Raw genomic sequence first — 27,791 nt, 5'->3', positions numbered from 1 at the left:
TCAGTGAAATCACTTTTATTTTTATTTTTTTCCACATAGATAACTTCATGTCAGCTACAAAAATCATGAAAAGAACTGATCGTGAAACTGCAAACTCAAAACCACTGGAGTGATAAACAGGTTTCCCCCAGAGGATTGTTAGAAAAAATGACCAGAATACCATGAATTCATATTTAAGTAGTATTAAACATGTCATATATTTAAAAATAATAAATATAGAACAGCAGTAAACTAATAGCATAAACAGCATGAAGTATATTTCGTTTTTTAAGACAGATGAAATTTCTAGGCACAGTTTTAGGCATTAAAGAGGACACAGAGGCATAGGTTAGTGTGCGCTGCTCTGTACAAAAATACAGTCTGAATAAATTACATTGCTAGCCATACAATTAGACGTCACTTACCAGTCGGTTCATTGCATGTTTAATAATATACAGGTACATGCTAATCCATATATATCATTTATATTTCAAACACATGACTCTCTATATTTGTCTTTAAAATTTACATGTTGAACTTACAAAAAGCTAAATAGTTTTGTGCAAGAAATCCAAATAACTAGCCCTGCTGATTATTTTTTGCTATATGTGTGCATGTGTATCTCTCCCTAAGATAAACGATGGGTTTACAGTTAACGGTTTTGCTTATAAGAAAACATCACGTAAACCTAAAGATGCAAAGACATAATGTAAGTGGAAAATTCACTTGTGTTTATTCTGATAGACAAAATAGTATTTCAGATGAGCAACAACTCATGTTACACTGACCTGGTTAGCAATGAAACACGTTCAAACATTAGTGATGGTAGAAATATAGCACAGGGCTCTTCACTGGGAAGGGGGAAAATGCTATATAAGAAATCTACTTTTCAGCAAACTGCAAACATGTGTGCCTTAGCCAATAACATATTCTGTCACATTCCAGTTTGTCATATTGACAGAATGAAAACTTGGTAAGACTCGAGATGTGATATTTGTCTCACAGCACACTGCATCCTCCAGTAGGATTAAGAAAAGTGCCTCATTGATGTCAGCATCCAAGTACTGTTCTTCCATTATTTAGGAATAAAGAGATTCTCTCACAATAGAGAGTGTTTAGTAGCTGAAATCCCTTTCCAACAAATGCCGTATTTCTCATGCTGCTCTGACAACATGTAATTAACTGCAAGACAGTCTGGCCCAGATTTTACTATGTATTTCTTAAGGAAACTGCTTCAAAAGATTCCATAATACTAATATCTTCCTAGAAAATTTTCTCTCAGTTTATGATTCTATATAGAACCATATACTTTTATAATGGTTTCTCTAGGATGCATTTAGTCATTTTTGTCTGTCATTGCTAAAATAATTAGCCTGGTTCTCCATAATTTGTGATTCTATAGAAAAGTCATAAGAGTTTTTTTTAAGCATCTGAATAATAAAATAGTTCTTTTTTTTTCCTGTTGTTTTGGCAACAGTTCTTAAGACAAGCTGAAAGCACAACTCTGCTTTGGGAGGTAAAGCAAATTATTAAATACTATTGATGTGGTCCTGCTCTTAACAGATTTTGCAACACAAGAGAACATAGGTATGTTTTAAATTATTTTTCCAATGCTTCTTTCTGCAAGAGGGCCAAAACTAGGACATACTGTTTTAGTGTCTTTGTTAACAAAAATAATTATTTATAACTTTTATATTAGAGCTGTATATTTGATATAAAAATATGTTTATAATTAAACTATCCAAATTTGTATATTAAACAGGGTTAACAAGTTTGCAGTGAGATCGGTTGCAAACTTATTCCCTATTATTGATATTTCCTTCCATTTGAACAGTCAACGAATAATTCCCTTAACATAAATCCATCCTAATTGTATGCACAAATCAGTCCCTTAACTTCAGAGGACCAGGTGATAACCGATGAATTCTATTCCTCTACTGAGACATTTAGACATTTATATAAATCTATCGCTATTCCTTTATTTTTTAATAAAGACATTTAAAATACTTGAAAAAAAGGCAGCCTTCTATTTTAATAAACCTGAAACAAAATGATCATCCTAATTGCTACTCTCTTTTAAACTACAGTGCTTACAGGAAAATTATTTTCAGAATAACACCATTTCAATTTGTCTTCTTACACAATTCTATTAAAACTGTCCAGTGAAATAGTAGAGAACATAGAGCAAAAAGCCTTACGGTATATGTGCTTTTGTATGATAAATAAGTGTGAATGAATATCCATCTAAGCCTCTTAACAATGTGTACAAGTTAGTGTTCAAATCACTTCACTAGAGCAAATATTAATGTGTAATAGGCAAATGCAAGTGTAGGGCTAGGGAACAACTTATTGCCATTTATACTAATGGTCCATCTTCTATAAAAATATTTAAGCTTGTCATATATGCACAATTATTTGCTATAACGTTTGGTAAATGATTTAAGGGTACTTAGGACAAAAGCAACTCATGCATATTTCTCTCTAGCTGCCCCAGGGAAAGCAGAGACTCCCAGTTTTCCTCATTCTAAATATAGCTGAGGCACCATTTCTGACCACATAATAAAAAGCACATGTCTCCAAGTCTTGACTCCCTTCCCAGGGAAATGTTGATTGCCAAAGCATAATCTCCCATTAAAAAGAGTACTCTTGAAGGTGGAATATGTACCATTAACCAGTTACATTCATAACTCTCATTAGATACTGATGAGCTGTTCACTTTTCAAGAGCTCACTCAAGCAAATAATCAATGGTCAATGTAAGTTACTGGGTGGGAAAAGCAGGTGATAAGGACTCTAACAGTGAAATCCTTGTCAGCGCAGAGGAACTTCTAAATGTGGCTTATGCCAGCTGCTCCCCTGCAGGCAATAGGAGATTCAGGCATTTCTCATTCCAACTAGTTTTTCACAATGATTGCTCTCATACAAACCCTTCACTTGTCAAGAAAAATGACATGAACATATTGGAAGTTTGCAGCATTTGCCTATGTCTAATCAGCTCTCTTAATTTGTGCAGGTCCCTAAAATGGATGTAAAAGCTGGTTATGATGTTGACAGCCAAAAGGCAAAAGATATTAAATCAACTGAGCAAACTGCTTGATGCTCCACAAGTGTTTTAGAAAATAGTGAGTTAAAAAAGATGCAGACATAATCCTTGTTGGATCTTTTTTTTCCAATTTGAGACTATTGGTTCTAATAGTAGTCTTCGTAGTTCTTAGGGTTCAGGCAATAAAGGATGGCACCCCCAAACGAGAATATAGTTGCACCCCATGCCAGGCCGTAACCCCAGTTGAACTCATGGTAAATTTTCAAGCTCACAGTTTCAATGAACTTGATTGGGTAAAGGACCAGGCTGCAAACCTGTAAAACAACTGAGAGAAAAGCAAAGGAAAATTAGAAAAATGCATTTACAGGAAATAAAATAACATATAAATACACTTGCGTATGAGAATTACTTTTTAAACAAACAAACAAAAAAAAAACACTTGAAGTATTGCTTATTTTACCATCTAGAAAAATTCTAGATGGTAAATACTTTAAAATATTAACAAATTTTCTTTAACACTATTTCATAATATAGTAAGAATTACACTATTAATAATTAGTAAATCACTATAATAGTGTGATAATAATTAGTGCATTATAGTAATTTATATAAACATACAAAGTAGTAATTTTCATTCTACACACACATATATAATTACCACTATTATGGCAAAAAGTACTAGGTTAAGCTAAACTGTTCCACTATACAACACCTATGAAAAAGCTCCCCAAGAATAGTGACCCCGAATATAAGCTAAAACCCTTATTATATTTATTTATGCTCTCGAAGAATTCGAATTCATTTGCGCTGATGAAACTGGTCAACTGTGACTCAAGACATGCTTTTGTTGTTGTTGCCTCTCAAGATCATCTAACTCAGCTCAATATTCTAGCAAGTCCTACTTTAATGTCTTTGCTCATATTATTCCGTTCAAAAACTATTTTCATTCTTTTCCTCCCATCTAGTCTATACCTCTCCATCTTTAAAAAAGAGGCTCGAAAGTCATCTTTGTCAAGAAGCCACACCGAATTATACTCTTTCTATTAGATGTAACAGATGACATTTAGATATTTATTCCTCACTTACCTTCAAAAAAGAATTAAGTCAATGAAGGCAGGGGAGATAATGGTACTACAAAAACTAGGCTAATAAGGCTACTACAATAGAGCACAAAATTTAGCTTTTAGTTCTTAGTTAAATCTTAGTTCTTGGTCAGGGCTAATGGGGAAACGTGATGAGTCATACATAATTAAATAAAATAAGCCAATTAATCAGGAGAGAGGTTTTTAAAAATATCTAAATAAAGTGGTATTTATTCTGTTATTTTTATATGGAAGACACTGGATTACACAAGAGATGATGTCTTCCATTAAAAATTGAAAACACACCTCGTTTATAGTTTAAAAAACTCAGAAAAAGTTTAAGTCATTGTTAGGACAACTGACAGCAAATTACATAACTCACACTTCATCTATTTCCAATTGGCAAATGCTAAATGTATATTAATTTAAAAAAAAAATTCAGCTGGCTTTATGCCTTTGTGAAAGAGTGCTTTCATGTTTTAAATGTCTGAAAACTAATAAGAAATCAATTACTATCAACCATGAGCTACAGAAGAAAACATCCAAAGTTACTAAGTAAGTGAAAAAAATAAATGCATTTCTCCTTAAGGTTTCTATACTCTGGTCACTAGTCAAATGATGACTGATCCTGGTAAGATAGGACTGAACTCATTCAATAAATTCATTCATTCAATAAATATCTGAATGTTTCTAAAGTGATACTGTTTAAGGCATTGGTAACAAAAGTTACTACCCTCATGGGTAGGCAGTCCATTGTAAATAAATATAGAATATAGCAAGTATTGCTAAGAGACAATGAAAATATAAGAAAGCAAGAAAATAAGAGGCAGAGAGATGCAGGATGCTCTTCAGATAGAGAGCTGAAGGACTCTCTGGGGAGGAGTCATTAGAGCATAGACCTGAATGAAGTGAGGGGTGCAGGTCAATACAGTGGAGGGAGTGAGCAACCTGGGTGGAGGGCACAGAAAGTGCAAAACTGACGCAGGAACACACTGAGTGCAGTGGAGTATCAGTAAGGATGCTGTGATTGTGGTACAGAGAACAACAGGGGAGTAGCATGAGATGAGAGGGAAAAGATAGGCAGGGGCCAATTCAGGGATGATCGTGTGAACTATGGCTAGGGGCCTGGATTTTATTCTAAGTGTGTGATGGGCAGCTGCTAAAGGAGTTTGAGCAGAAGTAATAACTGATGTGCATTACATTCTAAAAGACTATACTGCTTCTTTTGTGAATCAGCCAGTCCCTGGAGTGACGTGCTTAGCTAGATTGCTTTTAATTTTCATTTCAAAGTGTTTTATTTAGCAACTATTTGGCCTTCATGGTATAATATATAATGACTTAATTTCTCTCTAGAGGAAAAGTGGAAATACAACTTTATGAGGCTCCACTGGCATACTCTCCAGAGCAGTTTTCTTAGAGATAAAACTTTATAGTGGTGTAGCCAAATGGAAATTACCCTAAAATGCTTTATGCCTCTGAGTTACTTTACTCTTTGGTATCACTGAGAAAACATGCATGTAATAGCAAAATTGAGAAAACAAATATAACTCCATTTAATAAAATCCATAGATGCAAGTAAAAATGCCTTCCTGCCTTTTGTAGATGCTGCAAAGGAAACAAACAAACCTAATGAGTTCAGAACTCAAGAAAATACCACCATACTTTATTCTAGTTTACCACCAACCAATGATACATAATAGGCACTGGCTGTGGTAATCACTATGCTCTACCTCAGAAACAACAAAGGTAAAGTTAGGTAGCATTTCAGAATTTGAAGGGTATTTGAATTTCATTTTAATCCTCCTCCCCACTTTTTTAAAAAGAGGCAACAACAAGACTACTGACCATGAAATTGTGTGGATAGAAGCATGAGAAGAACTTGCAGGTACTAATTCTTGTTACTGATAGTTTTCTTAGAGGGGATATTTTTCAATGTTTTCAATACTGAAATACTCATAATGTTCGATATTGAAATATTCAACATTTTCTTCTAAGGAAATATTTGAATAATTCAACAAACATTTATTGGATGCCCACTGTGTTTTGGGGGAAGCAGATGAGACAAGACCTGGCTCTTGCCCTTTGATATTTCATATTCTAAGGTGGAGACACACACACACAGATAATTGCAAATGAATGTGTCCAATAGTAGTAGTAGAGGTATGTTCACTTATAATCCATTCATCACATGTTTACTGAGCTCTAACAATATTTCAAGCACTACTTCTGTCCGGAGAAAGGGAGGGTTTCAAAGAGGAAGCATCATTTGAATTGGTTCTTGAAGGGCAGACAGGACTTGGTCAGAAGAGAAAAATGAAAAGACCTGTGGTAAGAAGCAGTTTGTCTGCAGCTAAGAGGTATAAGAAGGTGTGCCTATAGAAAATAAAATTCGCATGGGTGGAATGAAGAGTACATTCAGATGGAGATGTTTGGTTCAGACTATAAAAGGCTTAGTGTGTCATAAAAAAATAATAGACTGGTTTCTACAGGAGATATCTCAGAGGTTAGTTTAATTGTACATGCTGTTGGTGCTCTATTCACATACATCTCATCCTCATCACTCCAGTATGTCAGCCTGACTTAATAATTGTCAGCACGTATACTTCTTTGCCTGACTTTTCCTCTGGTCACTCAAGCTTTCTAGTCGGACCGTAGGGCAGGCCCAGCATTCTGGGAAATTAACACTTCTATCTCCCATCATCACCAACAGCCCTTACCAATGATTCTCAGAATTTTGTTCATAAATACTCCATTCCCTATTCCTTCCAGTGAGATAACTCTGAGGTGTGTGTTCTACCTGGTGTCTGGATTTTCCAGGAGGATTAAGCTCCAGCTGCTTACAGTTAACAACTGGTTTGATAACGTACTCTTTATTGGCTGCCTGACTCACTTTCTCTATCACTTCTTTTACCTCCCAGATGAAGTACTTGCACTTGATTCCTTGTCTCGGGATCTGCCTCTAGGGAAATCAATGGGGGCAAGTGACAAGAACAGATCTGTATTTCAGAACTACATTTCATGTGTTTATGTGCAAGACAGATTGAATGGGGAGGTGAATGGAGAAAGACAGGCCATGCATGGATACCTGTCTGCTGTATTGACTAAGGTGACATCAGAGAGAAAGAAAGATCAGAGAATGTAAAAAAATGACTACAAAAGAAAAACTGAATAACTGAATTCTAAGAAAAGGAAAAGGAAGGAGTCACATAGTCATTTTAAGTCAGATGTTATCACAGAAAAATAAAACAAAGTAGGGGAAGTTCACATTGGAGGACTGAGATGATCTACTTAATGAAGAGTTATGTCCTCAACTAAGGCAGTAATGGTGGTATATGAAAAGAAGCTACAGACTTAGAAGATAATTTAAAGAGAGCATTGATAGGAATTAGCAGATGAGTCCCTAAATATAGCATGTACATAAAGGAAATGATTATTTGGAGAATAAAAACATTTGCACATTAAGGGCTAATTAATATGAAGTTATCAATTTCTTTTCTTTTTAAAATATAATCTATAACTACTAAAAGTAGTAGTGCATAAGAAATTATTGGCAATGATACTGTAAATTGTTCTAGCCAAAAGATAGTTTGATGTTAACAAAGATCTGTGAATAGAACTCTTTTTTTAGTTTTAATTTAAGCTGGATTCTGATTTTCCTGTCAAAATCTAGACTCACAATACCTCCAGCCATCTCACTGGGTTATGGGATGGTGAGGAGGGCTACAAAACACAAGCCTCTAATCAGAGATAGCTCAGAGATGGAAAGCAGTTGTAGGAATCTGAAAAAAAAATCATTCTGCATAAACATTCATTTACAGGAGGCTTTTTGCAGAAATAACAAAAAGCAAACATCGTTAATAAAACAATTAGTGGGGATTCTGTTATTTAAAATACGAATTATAAAAGACTGGGAATTTTCTACGAATTGTAAAGGCCTTGGAATAAAAGCAAGCAATCATCCTAAGTCCCAGTGGGACTTAAAAAGATCTGTAAAGCCAGACAACAAAAGAAGAGGACCCAGAAAGAGGCATTGTTTTAGCTAGCATTGTTTCAAGTACACTGCTCTAATTTCACTAAGTCTTAAGTGAGAACTAGATGTCAGTTATCAGAATTTCATCATGTATTATCTATCATTGTCAGTCACACAATAAGAAATATGCTCTAGTCAATTCCACTGGAAACATGCACAGCTTTCATGATGTGCTATGGTTCAGTCATACTGCCCTGATCAGTTTGTGATCTTTATGACATCTCATGTCTACCTTCAGGTGTTGCTCCCAAGAGGTGGAGTAACTGTAGTTACAGGATGGGCTTCGACTGCGGCACACAGCTGGCAGGTGAACTCACAATTCAAGGCTGCTTCTGCTCTTGTTTTTCTGCATGTTACATATACCCAAGTAAAGGTGACTCGTGAATCCTCGCTTGGGTTTTCAAGTCAGATAGATGCCCTGATTAGAAACTCTGGCTCTGCATCTTACTAGTTGGATAACCTTGGGGAATTATTTAACCTTTCTGAACCTATTTCTTCACTGATAAAAATGAGAAAAAGAAATACCTAATTTTAAGGTCTAGTAGTATGACATATGGTAGGTGCTTAATTATTATTATTATTATTAATTATTATTATTATTATTATTATGGATAACATCTTAATTTTGAAATCTAGACTTCTATGACCAGTAAGTAAGAGAGTTGTGGAACATGGGACAACATTTTAGATGGGCTGCAGTGATGGCTAGCTCTTAGCTCTTCTAACAAGTACTCAAGCAGGTAACAAGCCCACCCTAAATTAAGGACCTCAGAGAAAAGATAAAAAAAACAAAGAAAACAAATCTTTAAAATCTCTTTGGCTATCTTTCTTTATGAGAATCATCAGCTTTTAGTAAAAACCCTTAGAACATACTATCTAACACCAAGTATAGTTACACACTATAGATGGCCAACATATATTTGTTAAATGAATGAAAACGTGAATAAATCAAAAAAATCATTTTATAACTATTACTTTTCTTGAACTGCTTTGGTCTTAGCTTTGTGGTTACATGAAGAAACTTACTGCTTCATAAATTGCAAAGAGAGAAAAGGTTCAAGAAAAACTCAATTACAGTTAGCTAGTTGTTTACATGCTTATTTTCCCCTACTACATTACAACCCACATACCTTAGTCTTCTTTCCATCAGTCATTCAACTATTTATTGAGTGCCTGAGAGTACTTGGCACAGCACATGGTACTGAATTAAGTAAATATGTAGTCCTGTGCCAGATGTTTCTATGTGGTAGCGCTATGTTTGTTTTTATTTTACGTGCTACATGTCTCAGCCGAAGAAAAGAGAGAATACTTCTTTGTTGAGATAGATATCATTCTCTTTATGTGTAAACACCAAGATAAGGCTTGATATTATTTGGAGAAGAAAACATTTTGAGAAAAGAGGAGAAATGCAGACCATTTTCAAGTACACCAAGATGAATAAAAAGGGGCAATGTCTCCAAATACACATTCCAAAGAATCACTAAACTGAATTACAAATGAGACAAGCCAATCACTAGTATAAGTTTGTTCACTAAGAAGCAAGCAAAATAAACCACCATTATTTTAGCTAGCATTGTTTTAAGTATGCAGACTTTCCAACTTCGTTAATCTTAGGCCTAAATCAATAATAGATTATTATGTGTAATGAATATCTTTTCTAGAAATCAGCTACAGGCTACTCCTTAATGGCTTTTGCAGGTGGGAGAGAAACCTTTTCATGACATGATTCAAATAACCAGCAAGTTTTACCCTGCTTATATGCAAAGTGAACAGTAAACTAAAGGTCATTTCAAAAAGTTTCCATAAGCACAGTGTCAAAAAAGAATGAGTCAAATTAAATCTCAGCACATGCACATTTTAAAAATGTAGCAGTATAATGCTCATTTTAGGTCTCACTACATTAGAATAACACTACATTACTATTGCTGTAGGGATTCCTTTCATTATCTTATTATTTACTAATATTTGTGGCAGTGAGAGCTTAATCAAAATCTTCATTTTGACCAAATCCATTACCTTTAACTTATGTTCATTTATAATGTTTTCTGTTACAACCAGAACTTATTTTCATATTTTCATACTTGGAAAAACATATAGAACTTTTTTTAGAAAAAAAAAATTGGAAACTTCTAGTTATTTTTCTAAGCAAGTTTTATCATGGGTTCTCTAAACACCACTTTACAGATGCTGCACATGCCATTATATGGTAAGTTAAAGGCTAAATGGGATAGTAACTAGGTAGCATAATAATATTGGATATTTATAAGAGAATGTCTAGAATACCTCTATTATCATCCTAAAATCAGAAATATCTGAGTATTCTAAAAATTATTCAAAACATAATTCCAGTTTTAAAGAATGGTATGTCATGTCAGAACAATCTATCAAGAAATTCTATAATTGATTACCTAATCACTATGTTAATAAATCCTAGCTACAAAGGCAAACATACTACAGCTAAAATATCTAAGTTATTTCATTTTAAAAATAGAAATAGAGCCATGGTAAATCTATGAACTAAGAAATAAACCAGAGAATAGTGTTGGATTCCTTAGGAGAATCTTCATGTTGTACTATATGATTCACAATAGAGACCTTTTATTACACATGAGATCAATGGTCACTGCCTGAGACTTCAAAATATTTTTGTAATGTTTTCCACTCTATCAGAAGTCAGTAATAGGCACTCAATAGAGTTGAATAAATGAGTGAGGGAGTAATGAATGAACCACTAGATCTGCCACTATGCGATATTGAGCAAGTCACTTAAGAGATTTGAATTAGACGTATTTCTAGCTTTCTTCAGCGCTTTGGATCTTCATTTTTATGACACCTCCATTCTGACCAGTCTTCATCAGTATAAGAAGATGAACACAAACAGCAGGGGGCAGCAGAATACTTCTGATTTTACATTTTTAGCTCAAACTACCCTTCAAATCCTAAGAAATTTCATCTAGTCCCATATTTAAACAGCTTTAAAAAATCCATTTAACAGCCTAGATGGTTCTGTTAGTGTCTTCATTACTGACAGTCACAAGGGCTTATTTTGCAGTCTTCAAATCAGATATGATTGACAGGGTAAACTGAAAGTACCACAAGAATATTTCAGTTTGAGTCAAAAAGAACAATATATTTAAGGCTATTCTAAATGAAAATTTAAACACACAAAATAATGTACAAGGCTTTTAGTCTTATAAACTCCTTTTCTTAATAGCTTCCTGACTTTTAGTAAAATCTCCATTATACATTAGTTGATATTTTAAGCCGAGCTGTGCTCCACAGAATAATGGTTGTTAAATTAATTAGTATGCAATTGACCTCAATTCAACTGTCTAATGTTTCAAGTTATACATTATAATTTTTCAGTATAACTATGTTTATGTCCAGACTTATACCTTTAAGGGTACATATGTTGGATGGTTTTTTTTTCCAGTTTCACATCAGAAAAAATAATGATGCTTTAAGACTACCAAGGGGGCAGTAAAAGAAAGGGGAAAAAAACTGGATTTGAAGAAAGACTGCTGGTAAATACATCTGCTGTAATCCCTAAAGCAACAGCCCTGTCAAGAACTATTATTTATTCATGTTTTAAAACTTTAGAAATTGCCACTGTGCTCTGTGAAACACTTAACACACTAAAAACTGATAACATGATAAACTTTTAGCCAGTTTACCTTAAAAAACAACGAATGCCTCTCAACTTGTACATAATGCAACAACCACATACTGCTTCTGCATGAGAAAGGGAGGATGGTAGAAAGGTTCATGCAACTTTAATACCAATTTGAAAGTAATGAATATATTTACCCGCTGCAAAAAGCATGACAGCAACAGGTCTGTAGAAGCGTCTTCTGGATCCCACGCAGATAGAAATCAAACCTACCAGGAATGCAATGAGAATGATGGCAGCACCGCCCAAGAGTAACGCCAAAGTAGCAATCTGCCAATCTGGAAAGAAAAAAGAAAGACATTGCTTTTAAGCATAAGTCCTCAAGGAATCAACAAAACTATGCTCAGCAGCCTTCACCTTGCTGAAACTAAATAGATGTGAATTTACTGCATGCTAACCATCCTGGGATTTGAAGTGTTTTGCAAAAAAAATTACTATAAATGTCCTTATTCAGAAAAGTTTCCTAAATTAAACTTGGCAGAGTTTTTAGACCAGGGGTTTTCCATGCTTTTCTTCCAAGGACTCTATTATAAGCATTCATACTAAATTTGGTGCCCCCTCCACGACTTATTTTCATATTATTATTATTAGATTTTCTATTGAGCTACAAAGTTCACAAACCTTAAGTACAGAAAGTAGAGAACTTGATTGACTTTTAATATATATACACTCAGGTAACTATAATCCTGATTGAGATATAGAACATCTCCATCACCCAGAAGATTCCCTCGTTGCTCTCCCCAGTCAATAGTCACCCTCCCACCCAGGCTACTGATGGACATATATCATCATGGATTATTTTCCTGTTCTTAAACTGTATATAAATGGAATAAAGTCTTTTGTATCTGGCTTTTATGTCTCAGATATTCATTCATGTTGTGTATGGCAATAGTATATTCTTTTTTTTTTTTTTTTTCTCAACTGCTGTCCTTTCTTGGAAAGCCTTCCTTCTCTGCACAAAAAACAAAACTAGTTTTTGCCTTTCTCGCCTCCCACTAAAACAATATCCCCAGCAAATTAACATCAGAAGGATTGTTACTGTTTTTTCCCTCTCATTTCATTCTAATCTTACTACTACTGTTGTATTTACTACCACAGGGATGGTTTCTAAAATGAAATATTCCCAGGGACCCAGAATGGACTATAACTGGCTGCTCAGCTCGTTTCTTCATTCACGGAAACAGTAAGCATACATTGACCACTTACTATGTGTAGGCCTCTGTACATGCCCTGAGTGAAACATAAACCTCATTGAAATGCGTTTGTCATTTCTTACAAAGATGTAGAAACAGTATGACAGAAAACTGGCTCCTTTTCCATTCCATAAGAAGAGTAGAATGTTCTCTAAGAAGAAGCAAAGTGAATATATGAATGCACTATCTTGCTCAGGAAGCATCACAGAAAATGATACTGGTGAAAATATTCTTCAGTAGAGGTTGTTTACAAGTCCCAGGATGCCTCTTCTGGCCCTCACTTTAATGTATGTGCAGGAAATGAAAAGAGACTTTACTCCATGGTTAAATTGCAACATAGTCTATCCAAAGTCAAGAGCTCGTGATATTTTGATTCTGCACGTTGAAATTATCTCTCCAGAAACCTTTCAAAGTGCACTCTTTGCCGCTGTAGGATAAGGGATGAGTGGAGGGAGCTACAATACCCTATATTTTCCTCTTTTATTTATACTTGTATATCCCTGCCTCAAGGGTGCTCTTCCACATCCTCTCCTCCTATTCTGGATATATGACACTGAATATGAACTCTCACTGCATTCAGGAAACAAACAAACAAAGGGTGGAAAACAGAACAAATCCGCATTTCTTAAAATATAAAGAGGAATCACAAGAAAGTGGAGAGTATTTTTTTATGTTATCTATTTGTAACAAAGCCATATCACTTCAAGCAAAAGTATATCTGGCTTTCAACTAGAGTTTAAAAGGACAGCCATACTATGGCTTTTTACTCCATAACAGCATGCAGCTTTGAGTTAAAAAAACCAAAAAAAAAAAAATCCTTACATTTGGAAGTCTCTAAATTTCTTTGAAAAAGTTTAGACATGACGCAATTATATTGCACGTTAACATAATAGAAATCCTGAAAAGTTTAAGTTGAAATTTCTGAATAAGAAATCAAATTTTCATTATATTAAAGTATTTGGGGTACAAAGAAAATAATAAAATACATCCGTCCATTCATCCATCCATCCAGTTCCTAGAGACTTTAAGACAGCTTATGTTGAATACTTTCTAGCTGTACTATCATTTTTATAAAATGATTATTACTTTTAGCAACTTCCTATAAATTATTTTAAATAAATGAGAATTTTTAAAGTATTTTAAGACATAACTTAATATTTATTCATTTAAAAATATCTTAAAGGTACAACAGATTGCCTTTTCCTGATGAGCTTTCACATAGCCCAATACGCATAAAATGCCATACATCTGAGTATTTCTATTTCTGACCTAAAATAAACTGGGAATTAATTTGATCACTTTCTCTACTTTAAACATCCTAGCTAAAATGCATATATTTATTTGCATTGTGTAAAGATAGCCTAAGATAGGAAAAATGCTGGCAAACGTTCCCTATAAAGGTTATGTGGGTCATGGTCTCTGCTGCAACTACTCAGCTCTGCCATGTAGTGTGAAAACGGCCATAGACAATATGTAAATGAAAATGCATGGATATGTCCCAATAAAACTTTATCTACAAAAACAGGTAGTGAGCTGGATTTGACCCTCTAGGTGTTGTTAGCTGACTCCTGGTCTAGACTTTATGTACCATTTTAAATGTTGAACTTTTTTTGTAGGTAAAGGCCTCTCAGACAATAATAAATCATAATGAAGTCAATTTGATAAATGAGTGATACAGGAATACAAAGTGATGTTTATCCATTTTAGCAATAGAAAACTGCAAAAAAATCCTAATCTCCCATAATGTTGAACTTCTTTAAAACAGTAATACTTTATTTCATATGGAAAATGAATAAAATACAACAGAAGCCACCAGGTGAATAAGTTATTAAAAGGGATGAGAACCTAATTAGGAAGAGAACCTCTTAACAGCACAGGAAATAGTTGTAAAAAGTAATTGAATACAACCAGTTCTGATTTTCTTCTAAATGTCCTATTTTTTTTTTTTTTATTTTTTTTTTATTTTTACTGAGGGTTGTGGCTAATGAGAAAAGTCACTCTAGACATAAAGTCAAAAAAGGCATGTCACCAGCATCACCACTTTTGTGTTATTGCTACCTTTCCCTTTGGTCTGTAACCATAGATATGACTGCTCAAACAGAAAAGCCATTTTATTTTCCAAGACGGACTAGAATTGGGCCATGTCTGCCACTGGCCAGAGGCTGGGACTCAAAGTGAAGTATTGAGGCTTTATCTCTGGCAGATGGTGCCAAGTTTGGAGATTGTTGTCATTATATCCATTTGGAATGATTCACTTGGGCAGGCTGCCCAGGACCAAAGTTTTAACTTGCTGACCAGTTGAACATCAATCAGGAAGCTGAAAAAATGGTTCAATATGGCTACCATTGTAAAGGGAGCCCAGGGCACTTTTAGAGGTTCAGCACTAAGCATTATGGAGCTGAGAAATGCTTATGATGTCATGTCTTTCAGTAGAGAGCTAGAATCCATTGCCCAAATATTAGGGCCTGCCTTACAGGTGAGCTAAATTCAAGCACTATGTACATCGGCCTGATACCATTTCTCTCTTTCATACAGAACAAGACTAGAATATGGAGAATTTAAAAGCAATGAAAAATACTTCTCCAGATACCTACTAATGGCCATTAAAATAAGTTTGGCTTCATGTTTACACAGAGATAATTATTTATCAAGTATAAACTTAATAAGAATACATATAAAATATATTGTTGTGTATTATAGGACTTAGGCAATTTTACAGTAATATGATAATAAATGACCAGAAAACGTGTCTCTACACTAATGGTTTTTCCATTAGAAGGTTTGCATGCCACAAATACTTACTATCCCATATTCGGTGTTTGCAAAAGAAATTAAAATGTCATAAAATCCTCAATTTTCAGCCCCATTTCTTCAAAAAAAAAATCATCTAAGTTCTCCTAATTGGTTAATTTCTGTATCAATCTTAGTTCCCTAATTTCATAGCCCTCACAGTATTTAGTCAGATGAAGTGTTAAAAGTCCTTAGAGATTTATTACTCTGCATTAGTTTTACACATTTCTATAAATGATATACTGATACTGTAGTGGAGCAGTGAACAGAAACCAGCTCTGCAGAACATCAGTGGCCATGGTGCTGTTTTATAAATTGCATTGCTCTGCACAATTAAAGCTGGTCATTGTTCAATGTCAGGCCAGCTGATTTAAAATGTTAGTTTGGTTTCTAAGACCTGAGAAAATAAGTGATAATCTATTTTGAGGAAATAATGTACATCTTTGGTACATAAACCAGTGAGGGCTCAAATGGGCTGGGAGGAATGTTTTAGATCTGGAAAACAAACCGGAAATGAGGCAGGGTATATATCAGGTTCCACTTAAGAGTGTTTTGGCAAAGTTGACACAGTGCCGCACTGGAGCTATTGGGACCTATACCCTGAGGAAACCAAGGTTCAAGGTAAGTGTGTATTTCTCCACCAGTGCTTGCTCTAACAGAAAAAAAAGGAAAAGATAATAGGAATATATATATATATATATGTGTGTGTGTGTGTATGTGTGTGTGTGTGTGTGTGTGTGTGTGTGTGTGTGTGTGTGTATATATATATATATATAATGTTATACTTCCCTTGTAGTTACAGAACAAAAATTGGGCAGTCCTTATGTCATAATGAGGGAGCGTAGCATTTGCCACTCCAGAATATGACTTTTTGGGGACATTATTTTAAGCTGGTTATTTTTAAGAAAAGACTTGGGAAACTATGACCTTCTCCCTAACTGCCTAAAATAGTTTAGAGAGGACTTGCTCCAGGAAGAGAGTTACCATCACAGATAACTATATTTTAATATGAACTAGGTGTGGTAGATAGGGAGGAACCTAGCAAGGCCCCTTTGATCAAAGTCCTCTCTGTGTCTCATTGTTAAGATGGTCCAGCAAACACTTGTTTATCAAACATTTGCTTTTCCATCTCCATGTGAATTGCCTTCTCCCCACTGAAGTCCAACCACTACTCACCCCCCTTCTCCTTAGCTCAAGATGGCATATAAGCCTCAATTGCCCAATTTGTCCTCTAGCCCTATTCTTATGGAACTCTTGTATATACATATGTAATAAAACTGGTTACTTTCTCCTGTTAATCTGTCTCATGTCAATTTAAATCTTAGGCCAACCAGAAGAACTAAAAGGGGGAAAAAGAAGAACTTTAGATTAGCACACACCCCTCGCCCCACAATAATATAAAGTCCACCATTAATATGCAACTCAGGAACTAAATTCAAGTCTTCTTTTCAAGGTATTTTTATTAGGGGGCACCAGAATTTCCAACGTCTATAAATGCTTTAGTATTCTACAGAATTGTGCTGACTTACCTTACAGTATAACATGAGACTGTTCTGAAATTGCCACTACATTATGGAAATTCTATGAGCCACATTATAACTGTCAAATTGGGGAATTCACATTCCCTTAGGGAGTTCACGGTCAAAATTGATTTCTGATTTTCATGAAAGGCAAAATCTTAATAACGGTACATTTTCCACACTTTTGAGCCAAGGTTAATGTACCACAAGCTTTCCTCCAACCATCTCATTTCAAAACCTTTAACTTGTCAAAGGTTGGCTAATTTATTTATCTCTGTAGGTATTATTTATATATTGAGTATTGTTTATATATTGAGATTAGTTCTAGTGTATGTAAATCCCTAAGTACACAATTGTCACTTCTAGGAAATCAGATATAATTAAAATGCAATGATGAAATATTTTTAATCTTACAAATTAAACTCCCAGAGTTTGGGTGGGGTAGTATTTCCCTAAATGTATTCAATGTTTTAATGAATGATTCTCACTTTTCTATAATTCTCATCACAAATTAAAATATTGATTTTTAATAACTCTTTTAATCACATTTAAATTTGCCAGACAGGCATTTATATTTTCACTTCTGAATTCTCCAAAAGAAAATTATATGAACCAAAATGATATCCATGACTGCTATCAAAATCATTCACTATTCAACCCATCATCTTGACATCATCCCACAAGTCATCCACAACATCTTCTTAATTCACCCACATGAACTTGATTATTTCACTCACCCTTACTAACATTTAGTTCTTCTAAATACCTTTATTCACTTGGACATATTTTTAGTTAAACATTTAAATTTATGTTATATTGGCGAGAACTCAAAGTGAACTCAGTATTATTGCTAATTTCATTTTACCATCAGGAATCATAAACATTGGGATGGTTTATATTTGTTTAAGGGAAAAAAAAGCTCAGTTACAGAATTACATTTCAAATCCACATTGTGCAAGATATCCATCTCTTCACTGAAGACCATGTCTTTTTCCTGACTAGCTCATGTTGTCAGAATTATGGCATTTAATTATTTTGATCAAACATAATTTAAGAATTTGAGATTAATGCTAAATACTTCTGAGTTTGGAGAGTAAGGCTGTATCTTCGTATATGAAGAACGAACCAAAACAGTGCTGTTATTTTGTGTAACAGGAAGGTAACTATAGACTTAACAGCTGAAATATTTCCAGAGGTATCAAAAGATATACTTAACTTTTCAAAGTTAGTCTGCATGTGGCAAATGAAGTGGGAAACCGAAACCATTACTGATGGAGTTTAAACTTTTTTTTTTTTTTTTGGCTGAGTTGCATTCTGACTGAAATTCATCAGTGTTGCATTAATTTTCCACTATTCCATGAAATATAGACACAAACAAAGGCAATGAAAGAATTCTGATTCTAATATCAATAATTAAAATAACCATCTTTTTTTCTCCAACTAATATCAAAACTAACATTCTTCATGAGCAAACAAATATTTAAGTTAAACAGCCATGTCTTTTATAAAATGATAAACAATATTAAATGCTATGTGTACTGTGCTGCACAAAGTGAAGTGGAACATCAGAGAAATGCCGAGCCACAACTTTAATGACCACAAGGCAGTTCAATTTTGCCAAAATTTCTAAAAATTCTAGGTGTCTAAAAGTGCCAGACAGGTTACTACTTTTCAGTCCACGAAAATTCTGTTTAAGCCTTTTGAGTTGTTTGGTGTTGTTAGAAGGATATGCATCCTTTTTTTCTTTAACAAATAAAGGGGGCATTTTAGTTGCTTCACAGAATTCTATCTTAGAAAATTTGGTGGAAATGCAATTTATCATCTAAACACCATAATAAATGGTGTTTCTCCCCCAAATAAAACCACTGTATACAGTGCTTAGCAAAGAAGCTTACTATTAAAGCATGTTTCAGTATTTAGACAAAAAGAAAGACACCATCACTGCTAACAATTGCTGTTTCTTACCATGTACTATATTAGAAAGCTTTCATTAGTATTTGATAGTAACTAATATTATCTAATGGGTACTGGTATTTCTCAATAGTGATTTTTAATCATAGTATTTCTATAACATTCTGATGAGTTATATGGAACACTTTCTTCTCCACTCTTTGGTGGGGGGGTGGGAAACCTAAGAAGGCTATAATTTGGAAAACTTGGCTATTTGGAAAAGCAAGAAGAAGAAAACCCACACCAGGACTAGGAGTGGGTGACCTTCCTCTAAGCAAATAAAAAGCTTTTGTGATAGGTTTATGGTAGCTAATAATAATCAAAGAGAAGACAGAAGACAACCAGTCACCCACCATCAGTATTAAGACACCCCCTTAGTAAATATGGAGGGGATGAAATTGGCAAGCTAGTGCCCCACCAGTTCCCTGTTCGCAAGGCTCTTTAGATGAGATCCCTTCTTCTATCCCCCTGCAGAAATCAAACTTATTTTTCCTCTTTTACAGCACTTCGTACATTTATATTATTTCATTAATTTGTTTAAAATAAACTGTGTCATTCATCATCTATCAGCACAGTGCCTGGCTCACTGACTGGCTGACTTTGTACCAGGATAATGCCTACTCTCTGCTAGGAAATCAATGAGTATGTTTCAATGAAGTTAGCTTCTTGGGTACATGTGAGAAGGTAGGAAAGAGGGGAGAGGCCATTTTTATCTGTCTTTAAGTCACCTAGTGGAGCTAGAAATAGATTCCAGGTTGCATTCACAAACCACTATGGCAGCATTTTGATGAACATTTGGTTTAGGGATCTTAAAGCACAACAGCAATAAAACTCTCTGTGATGGAAATTTGAGTTCTTCTGTGGATGTGCCTTTTAATGCATAGAGAATATGTGATTCAGGGGTCCCAGCTTCTATTTTTTAACATCTTTTTGCCTAATAAACATATATTTTGAAAAGATAGAATCAAAAAAAAAAGATAGAATCAATGTGACACTATCCTGAGGTATGGCTCATTAAACTATCATTTTAAATCTTATAATAAACTGGTAGAGACTAAAATGACCTCCTAGATATTTCTTCCTGGTTCTTTGCCTCATTTTTGTAGGATGTTTGTTTTGCGTTTTAATGTAAGCCTTTGGTGCCAAAAGCAAGACTACAATAGAAAATTGATGATCTTCTAGTGTTTCAAAATCCTACATAAATATAAGAGCAAAAAAGGGTAAGGAAAGGTGTCCTTGTCTAATTTTCAAGGGAGATGATCCAACACTTTGAAAAAACTGTTAAGATTTGTCAGTGCCTTTGGCATGTGAGGACGAAATTTTGCTTAAGGAAACATCAGTCTCTTATAATAAATAAATGTATCTTAAAAAAATAAAAAAATAAAGCCAGAACGCAGTAATAAGTTGATCTAGGGAAATTTATATTCATTTAATCTGTTTAAGAAACTTACATGACTGGCTTCCACATACTTCTGGAATTGTTTTTCAACTTAAAATTAAGCAGTTGTTTTAAAGTACCCTACCACGGCGAAACTTTAAAAAGCCTCTGTTGATTCTTAAGGACTAGCCATGGTAACAATGTAAATTTGATAATAAACATCTAAAACTTAACTAACTTATCAACATGAGTCTGTTTGAAGATTCTTTAAATTCTATGTGAAATCAAATCTCGGATGATAATCTTATAAAAAGTGGACATCTATTATTTCACATGTAATCCTTAACCTCTTCATCCAAAATTCCATATAGTATTCAACAATCCTTCAAACGTCAACAGACAGTGATCTGCGACATCATAGGAAATTTTGAAAACTCACCCTACAAAAAGACGACAGCTAAATACAATCTCTTTATTTAGTCTTTAACATCATGCCTTGCCTCGTTTTTCTTAATCCATGCAGAAAATGCGATTTGGCAGGATTATTTAAAAAATCTTTTCTATTCCAAATGTGCTATAATTTTACCATTCAATATATGGGCAGTTATCAATTATATTTTTAAAAAGCACACACAAAGCAACTCTAACTCAAATACCTTTCTATCACTACAAAACTTGGCTCCTGTCTGGAATTTTAATGTTTTAGTATTCATGTACAAAGCATCTCATCAGACTCACAAAACTTTTTCAAAAAAAGACTAAAACTGTGTCATGCAACATGAAGTAGCAGATTAACAGTTCAGAATCATAATCAGTTTGAGCCGTGGTCATTTGAGACTATAAATCGAAGATGACCTAACGTTATAGAGAGGAAAAAGTTCTCCATTTGCGGATAGGTTAGGTTCTTGAGTTCGTTTGATGCCAAATCCAAAGTAACCGCTTACAAGCGACCAATCATTAAAGCCATGTGTTTGGTTGAGGGAAGATTTTGACCTATCCAAACATTATTTATATAATTGATTCAAAATTCCTAAGAAGCTATGCAGTTCTTGGTTTTTGGAGGCAATAAAGAATGCAGATTTGCAGCCAGACTTCAGTGTCAAACTATATGCTGTAAATGTGGCCCAATAGCATCTCCTATCTTACATGCTCTTCTACAATGTGACCTTGCCGCTGATCCATCAAGATTTTCCTCCCCTGGAATCTGGGTTGCCCATATGGCTCCTCTGAGACTTCCCAGGCTAGTTCAGACAGAGCCTGATTCTCTTAGGACCTCTGGAGAAAACCACTCATCCTGTAAGAAGTCCAACTATCTCGAGACCACCATGCTAGAAAGGCCAGTCCTAGCTGAATCCAGCCTCCTAGCCATTCCCACCAAGGTGTCAAACCCAGTGAAATCATTTGGAAGAGGATCCTGTAGTTTCATATGTTCCAGTCCCCAGCCAGTCAAAGTCACCCTTGGCTATGGCCCCAGACATCCTGGAGCAGAAACAAGCCATCCTCATTATGCCCTTTCTAAATTCCTGACCCACAGAAGTCATGAGTACAATAAATAAAATGATTGTTATTTTACACCACTAACTTTTGGGGTGGTTTGTTTCCCAGCAACTGGAACAGTCTTGGATAAAACCCATCTCTACCACTGACTAAGAACTTGGTACAACTTAGAAAAATCTCTAATCTCTTCAAAAATATATAGGGATAACATCTGCTACATTGAAAGTTTATTGTGACACGGGGAATAATTGAGATGTCTGGCCTGTAACAGTACTGAATAAAAGGTAGCTATTAGATAACGGTTTTGTGATCATGGCCAAACCAAGAGCATTACTAAATACTAGGTAATACCTATCAAAATTCCAATTTGAAACTAACAATGCACTTCATTGTTCAGTGCAATGAAAGTTTACCACTTAAGGGGGGAAAAGTCCTCGATTATTGAAAAAAAAATCACTTTGAGTTTTTCTGAATACACAATAAGAAACACAACCCTAATGAGCAGGTACTTTCATGTATTTAATCTTCATAACAAACCATCTGTAGACATAAAGTTGTACAAGGTCACAAGATTGGTAAATGGCCAAGCTCAGGGCAGTTTGAGTCCAAAGCTTCATGTATTCTCCAAACCCCTACCCTGCCCTGCTACAGGACTATGTTATAATTTAGCATAGTTCATATAGAAGTTCAGTGCAGTATTCAGATAAGGTATTCTACGGACTTATTTTGAAGCAGCTATAATCTTTTTCATGAATACATCTAGTAGCACTGGGTTTATCTATGGTCTCACTATTAAACGGTAAAGAAATTCCCAAAATGTACTCTTGACAGCAGGCCAAATCTATTGTTTAAGATATGTTTTTGTTTGTTTTGAAATGTTTTATGAAAGGCCAGGCTTCTCACACACCCGTCAACTCCCTTAGCTGACGAAGATTGATCTAAATGGCTCCCTGGAGGTTACAATCATTCTATAAATGTGAGCCGAAGAGGAATTATATCTGCCCACAAATTAAAATGTCCTTTATAAAAGTCGATCTGGGGAGCTTGAAAATCTTAGTAGATGTTAAAAAAGAAAATCATCATGAAGATCTTGAAATAAGTTATACTTGGCTTCCTCTGGTTTACTATTACTTGAGAAAGTTTTGGTGCTAAGTGCTACTCTTTGTATCATTTCCCACCCATCTAAACTGTGTAGGTTAAGTAAAACAGCATTTGTTCTACTTCTGTTCTTTTTCAGGAAGCCAGATGAGGGTATAACTCCAGATGAGGTGTGACCTCCAGGCTTGCAGAGCTATTTGTAAACATGCATCAATATCAACTCATTTCAAGCAGCAAGCTGAACCATCCCTGGAGTAAATCTCATCGTGAGGTTTCCCAGTGAAATTCTGTTTCCCAAATAAGGTATGGCTTTAAAATAAGCACAGATGATACACGTCTGAATTCAGAATCATTGTATCTCAGGTTTTCTAAGATTTGCAGGTATTTAGGCAGTTCGGTTTAGATAAACTACCAACTAAGACAGGTTTTCCTATAATGCCCTTTAGAGTGGATTTTTATACTACCATTTAAAAAAGTGAGCTACATGTAAGCGCTCTTAAAAGAACTTCTTGTCAACTGAAAATAATAATATTCACCTGTTATTAGCATACAGTGGTGTGCACTGCCATTTCAAAACTGCCAGTGACTCATGTTACAAACGCAGCTATTTTTAGGACAGTGCATGAATGATGTTAACAATATTCCCTGAAAAAGGCACTATTTGATCAAGTATTTTGTGGACAGAAAGATGGATAAATACACTTGTTATATCTCCAAATTACTCTCAGTAAAATGTGTTCATTTGGCCATCTGCATGTCCTTGTTTTTTGCTTAGTCAATAAATCACACAGACATCAAAATATCAATCTGCTTTATATGAAAAACCTACATATTTATAAATCTTAAAGAAGAAAGATACAATCTCCCTAGAGGTTATATTGCATATTTGATGTCAAGTGCAGGGTGGTAGCACTCTGTATACGCTTGAGTAATCCTATTTGCACAAAGGATTCTCTCGTAAGTGTTATGGCTGTGAAACCCTAACAACTATATTTTAAAAAAGTTATCACAACTAAATGTGACTAAGCAAAAGTCTAAAACATTACTATTATTTTTTTTAAAAAATAAGATTAAACATGCAGTAGAAAGGATTTATTAAAAGCGAAAATTAGTAATGGGGAAACCCATCCTTAGAAATTCTATGGCCAGCAGCCATGTGATTACTACTGATTCTAAACTTCTTAACAAGCATACTCTATTATTTTTGTTTGTTTTCATCACAAATGAGAGTCAATTAGCCATTTTCTCATTTGTCTTTTTGGAAAACTTAAAGCTTAAGATAAATGCCTGGACTGTTCCCCTTACATTAAATTGGGACACTGGAGAAAAACATTACACTGACTGACACCAGGATTACTGGTTCCGACTAGAAGTGCTGACGCAACCTTCAACACACTAGGACACAAAAGACATGGTTCTGCTTTGGCTTAAAACTATAAAGCAGGTTATAAAAGCAGCAAACGACGCATATTTGGTACCAAAATTAAAATGCAGCTTTAAAATAATGGCCTAGGGGAAAGTTTCTGTAGGAACTGGGCCTAAGTAGGACATACTGTCCTCAGTAAAAACATTCCTGAAATTTCCCTTCCGTAAATACAAGCTGGCCTCTTCACAGGCAGTTTTAATTCTAATTAAGACAAAGGTTTTTAATTAAGCCCTGATGATCCTGGTGAAGGGCCTTCTGTAAAACTGTCCTTGCTGGTTACTCCCGAGGTAATTCATTTCGAGAGACAATGAAGTGGATCTCTTAAAATCTTCAGAGAAGACATTTCCCTCCCTGCTTTCTGCTACTCCACACAGCAAACAGACTGAGAAGAGCTGCTGGCCCTTTGGAACAGGCAAGGAAAGCACTGCTCGTTTCAATTCAAGTCTCCCTCTTCATTTCAAAACACTGGTGGATAGAAGCTTCAAGTCCATGGAACACTGGAAGAATGCCGATTTTGTAAAGTGGGGAGCTAGAGCAATTTCTCATATCTTGTTTCCTTCTCCCACCACCACCTTGGGGAAGAAAAAAATGAACTGCTACTACATAAAGAAAGCCAAGAACTTGTTCCAGATAGCCTCAAACCAACCACCTCTACTCTTTACCCCACCCCCATTTGCTTATGAAGTATACTTTTTCTAGGATGAAAACTAGTTTTGAAGCAAAATAAACTAAAGCTGAGTTTCAGGAATCCAAAGAGGAGTAAATGCTGGGGTATGAGTTTCAGCAAGAGGGCAGAATAACGGATTTAGGGGAAAACATCAGAAACTGTACCAGGCTCTGATTTTTACCTTGCCCAGTCCTATTATCACTACATTTGCATTAAGCTCCTGTCTCCCTATTTTCTAGCCTAGAGAGGGAAAAAAACGCCGAGATAAATGGGTATGGAGGCAATTAAGGAAAGATTAGCAGGCACTGCATACCGCTCAAAAACACGAACTGGCTTCTCCCCATGCCCCACATTCCTGGCCAAGAGAAAAGGATCAGGGCCTGAAAAGAAAATAGGAGTTGAAGCTGGTTTCTTTAACCTAGCTGAAAAGTCTTTATGCAATCAGGGGGCTATTATTTCAGGAGACAGAAAGGGGCAAAAGATTCACGTTGCTTAGGAGACACTCTGAAGCTGGCATTCCTACATAAATTTCCATTTCTATTGGAGAGGGGGAAGAAAAGATATTTTCTCCAAAGTTTATTTGGATCCCTTGGTTACTGAAGAAAGGCATTTTACCGATTTATTTTATCTTGAGTTGTAAACAACCAACCCTGAAAGAATTAAAAGACCTAAATGTTGACCTCCTGCTGCCAACCAGTCCCCTCCACAGTGAATTAAGCAACAAAGCCGAAAACCTTCAATGGGAATTTTGAAGAAATATCAAAGAAAAAGCCTTTTGTCAACAGAAAATCAAATTTATGGCAGAGACTTAACCAAGTGAACTAATCTCTCTTATAACAAGAAACCAAAGACAAAAGTCAATCAGATTCTTGGAGATTTCGTGCTATTTCAACTTTCATGGAACTTGAAACGTTTCCAGTAGAGCTTTATAAATAGTCCCAGGGAAGACATGAAACTGTCACGAAGGAATTTAATGAGTTTCTCGGGAGTGCGTGTGTGTAAGTGTGTAAAATCATGGGCAGGTCCTCTCTTTTTATTCCCCTTTCTCTGCACTGATACACCAGCAGCTGAAGAATCAAGATTAGCAAGGAAAAGGGTTTGCAGCAAGAAATCGGAAGTTGGCAGAATTCTGCTAAGGGAGTAACTGGGGCACAGGGGAAGGCAACTGGGGGTCGAGTAGAGAGTAAAGGCCCCCTGAGGCTGGTAGCCCCAGTGACTACCTTCTTCTCCACCCTCCATCCCATCCATTTGCAGCTTCCAGTGCTGGCTAAATAAACTATGAAGTTCCAGGCTTCTGTGAGTAGTTCACGAAGAGAAAGAAAGGTTTGGACAAGAGAGGAGGTACTTGGAGAGAAGAGCAACTCACAACCAACGACGGTGTCACCAAAAAAGGAATGGAAATTAAGACTGTCCCTCTCCCAACTCTCCATATCCCTCGGAAGTGTAAGGAAATAAAGTCCAGACCGAAACGCACTGGGGAAAACCCAGATAAAGTGGAGTAGAAGACGCAGGGACGTGGGCACTAAGACGTAAACTCAGGCAGATGCCTCCTGAGAGAGGAGGGAGAGAGCCCGGAAGACCGGGAGAACACAGAGCATCCCGGTGGAGTTGGGGCGTTTTTGCTCTTTTAACGGGGGTGCGGAAGGCGCTGCATTTTTAACAAGGCCACAGAGTTCTCGCCTTAAATGATAAGTCACCCCAAATAGCATACGTGTTACTCCAGAGCCCCAGGAATGGCCACAGGAGGAGGGAGAGGGAGCGGGACAGAGCCTTGGGTTTGGCAACCAGGACTGGGGAGAGGAAAGGGGTGGACATCAGGGAGGCGGCTGGAGCCCGAGGGTCCGCGAAGGGCCAGGACGGGGCGGACAAGGGTAGGGGACACACAAGGTGAGGAGAGAGGCGGAGGAGGTCCTGGCAGTGGGGCGCAGGGCAGTTCGGGGCGGGAGGCGGCGGTCGCAGTGCGCCGGGCACTCACCGCTGCTGAGCGTGGACTCGCAGTGCCAGATATCCAAGCTGGCGGGTTTCCGGCAGGACTCCCACAGGGACAGGTAGTACTGGTGGTCGGCCGTGACCCAGGCCGGGCTCAGCACAGCTCCCAGGTCCAGACACAGCGCCAGGAAGATGCACACCAGCCCCACTAGCTTCAGCGGGGTCAGCACCGACACGCGCACCTCCTCCATGCCGCTGCCCGCCGAAGCCATGCCCCGGGCGCCGCAGCCGGCCGGCCAGCCGGAGGTGAGGACGCCAGGCGGGTCCGGAGAGCCGTGAGCTCGACCTCTCTAGGAGGGAAAGAGCCGCGTCGCCGCGCGCGTGGACTCGCTCCCTCCGGGCTCCGCGCCTCCGGCCGCGGCGAAGGTGGGTCTGCAGGGACGGCCGACCGGGGCGGGGGTCGTCTGCAGCTGCAGCGACGCCGATCCCGCCACGGACCTTCGCCACCGGTCCCGCGCCGCGCTCTGCCCGCGCCCGCTC

General features: G+C 36.5%; 1 protein-coding gene across 1 annotated transcript; it reads right to left on the bottom strand.

Moving 5' to 3' along the window:
• TMEM47 (transmembrane protein 47) lies at positions 1-27,791 on the bottom strand. Its single transcript, XM_039846412.1, has 3 exons — positions 27,298-27,791; positions 11,941-12,081; positions 1-3,346 (listed from the first exon to the last, which is right to left on the bottom strand). The coding sequence occupies exons 1-3, from the start codon at positions 27,521-27,523 to the stop codon at positions 3,168-3,170; spliced, it is 546 nt and encodes a 181-aa protein (XP_039702346.1). The 5' UTR covers positions 27,524-27,791; the 3' UTR covers positions 1-3,167.

The sequence above is a fragment of the Pteropus medius genome, unplaced genomic scaffold, assembly GCF_902729225.1.
Source record: "Pteropus medius unplaced genomic scaffold, Ma_sr-lr_union100, whole genome shotgun sequence".
Classification (NCBI taxonomy): Eukaryota; Metazoa; Chordata; class Mammalia; order Chiroptera; family Pteropodidae; genus Pteropus; species Pteropus medius.
Note: the sequence above shows the minus strand (reverse complement) of the source record. Positions and strands in the feature narration are given on the sequence as shown.

Coding starts and splice junctions, on each gene's coding strand:
- TMEM47 (XM_039846412.1), bottom strand. CDS start 27,523: ATGGCTTCGGCGGGCAGCGGCATGGAGGAGGTGCGCGTGTCGGTGCTG. Junction 12,082..27,297: donor CGAGTCCACGCTCAGCAGCG/GTGAGTGCCCGG, acceptor TTTTCTTTCCAG/ATTGGCAGATTGCTACTTTG. Junction 3,347..11,940: donor TGTCATGCTTTTTGCAGCGG/GTAAATATATTC, acceptor CTTTTCTCTCAG/TTGTTTTACAGGTTTGCAGC.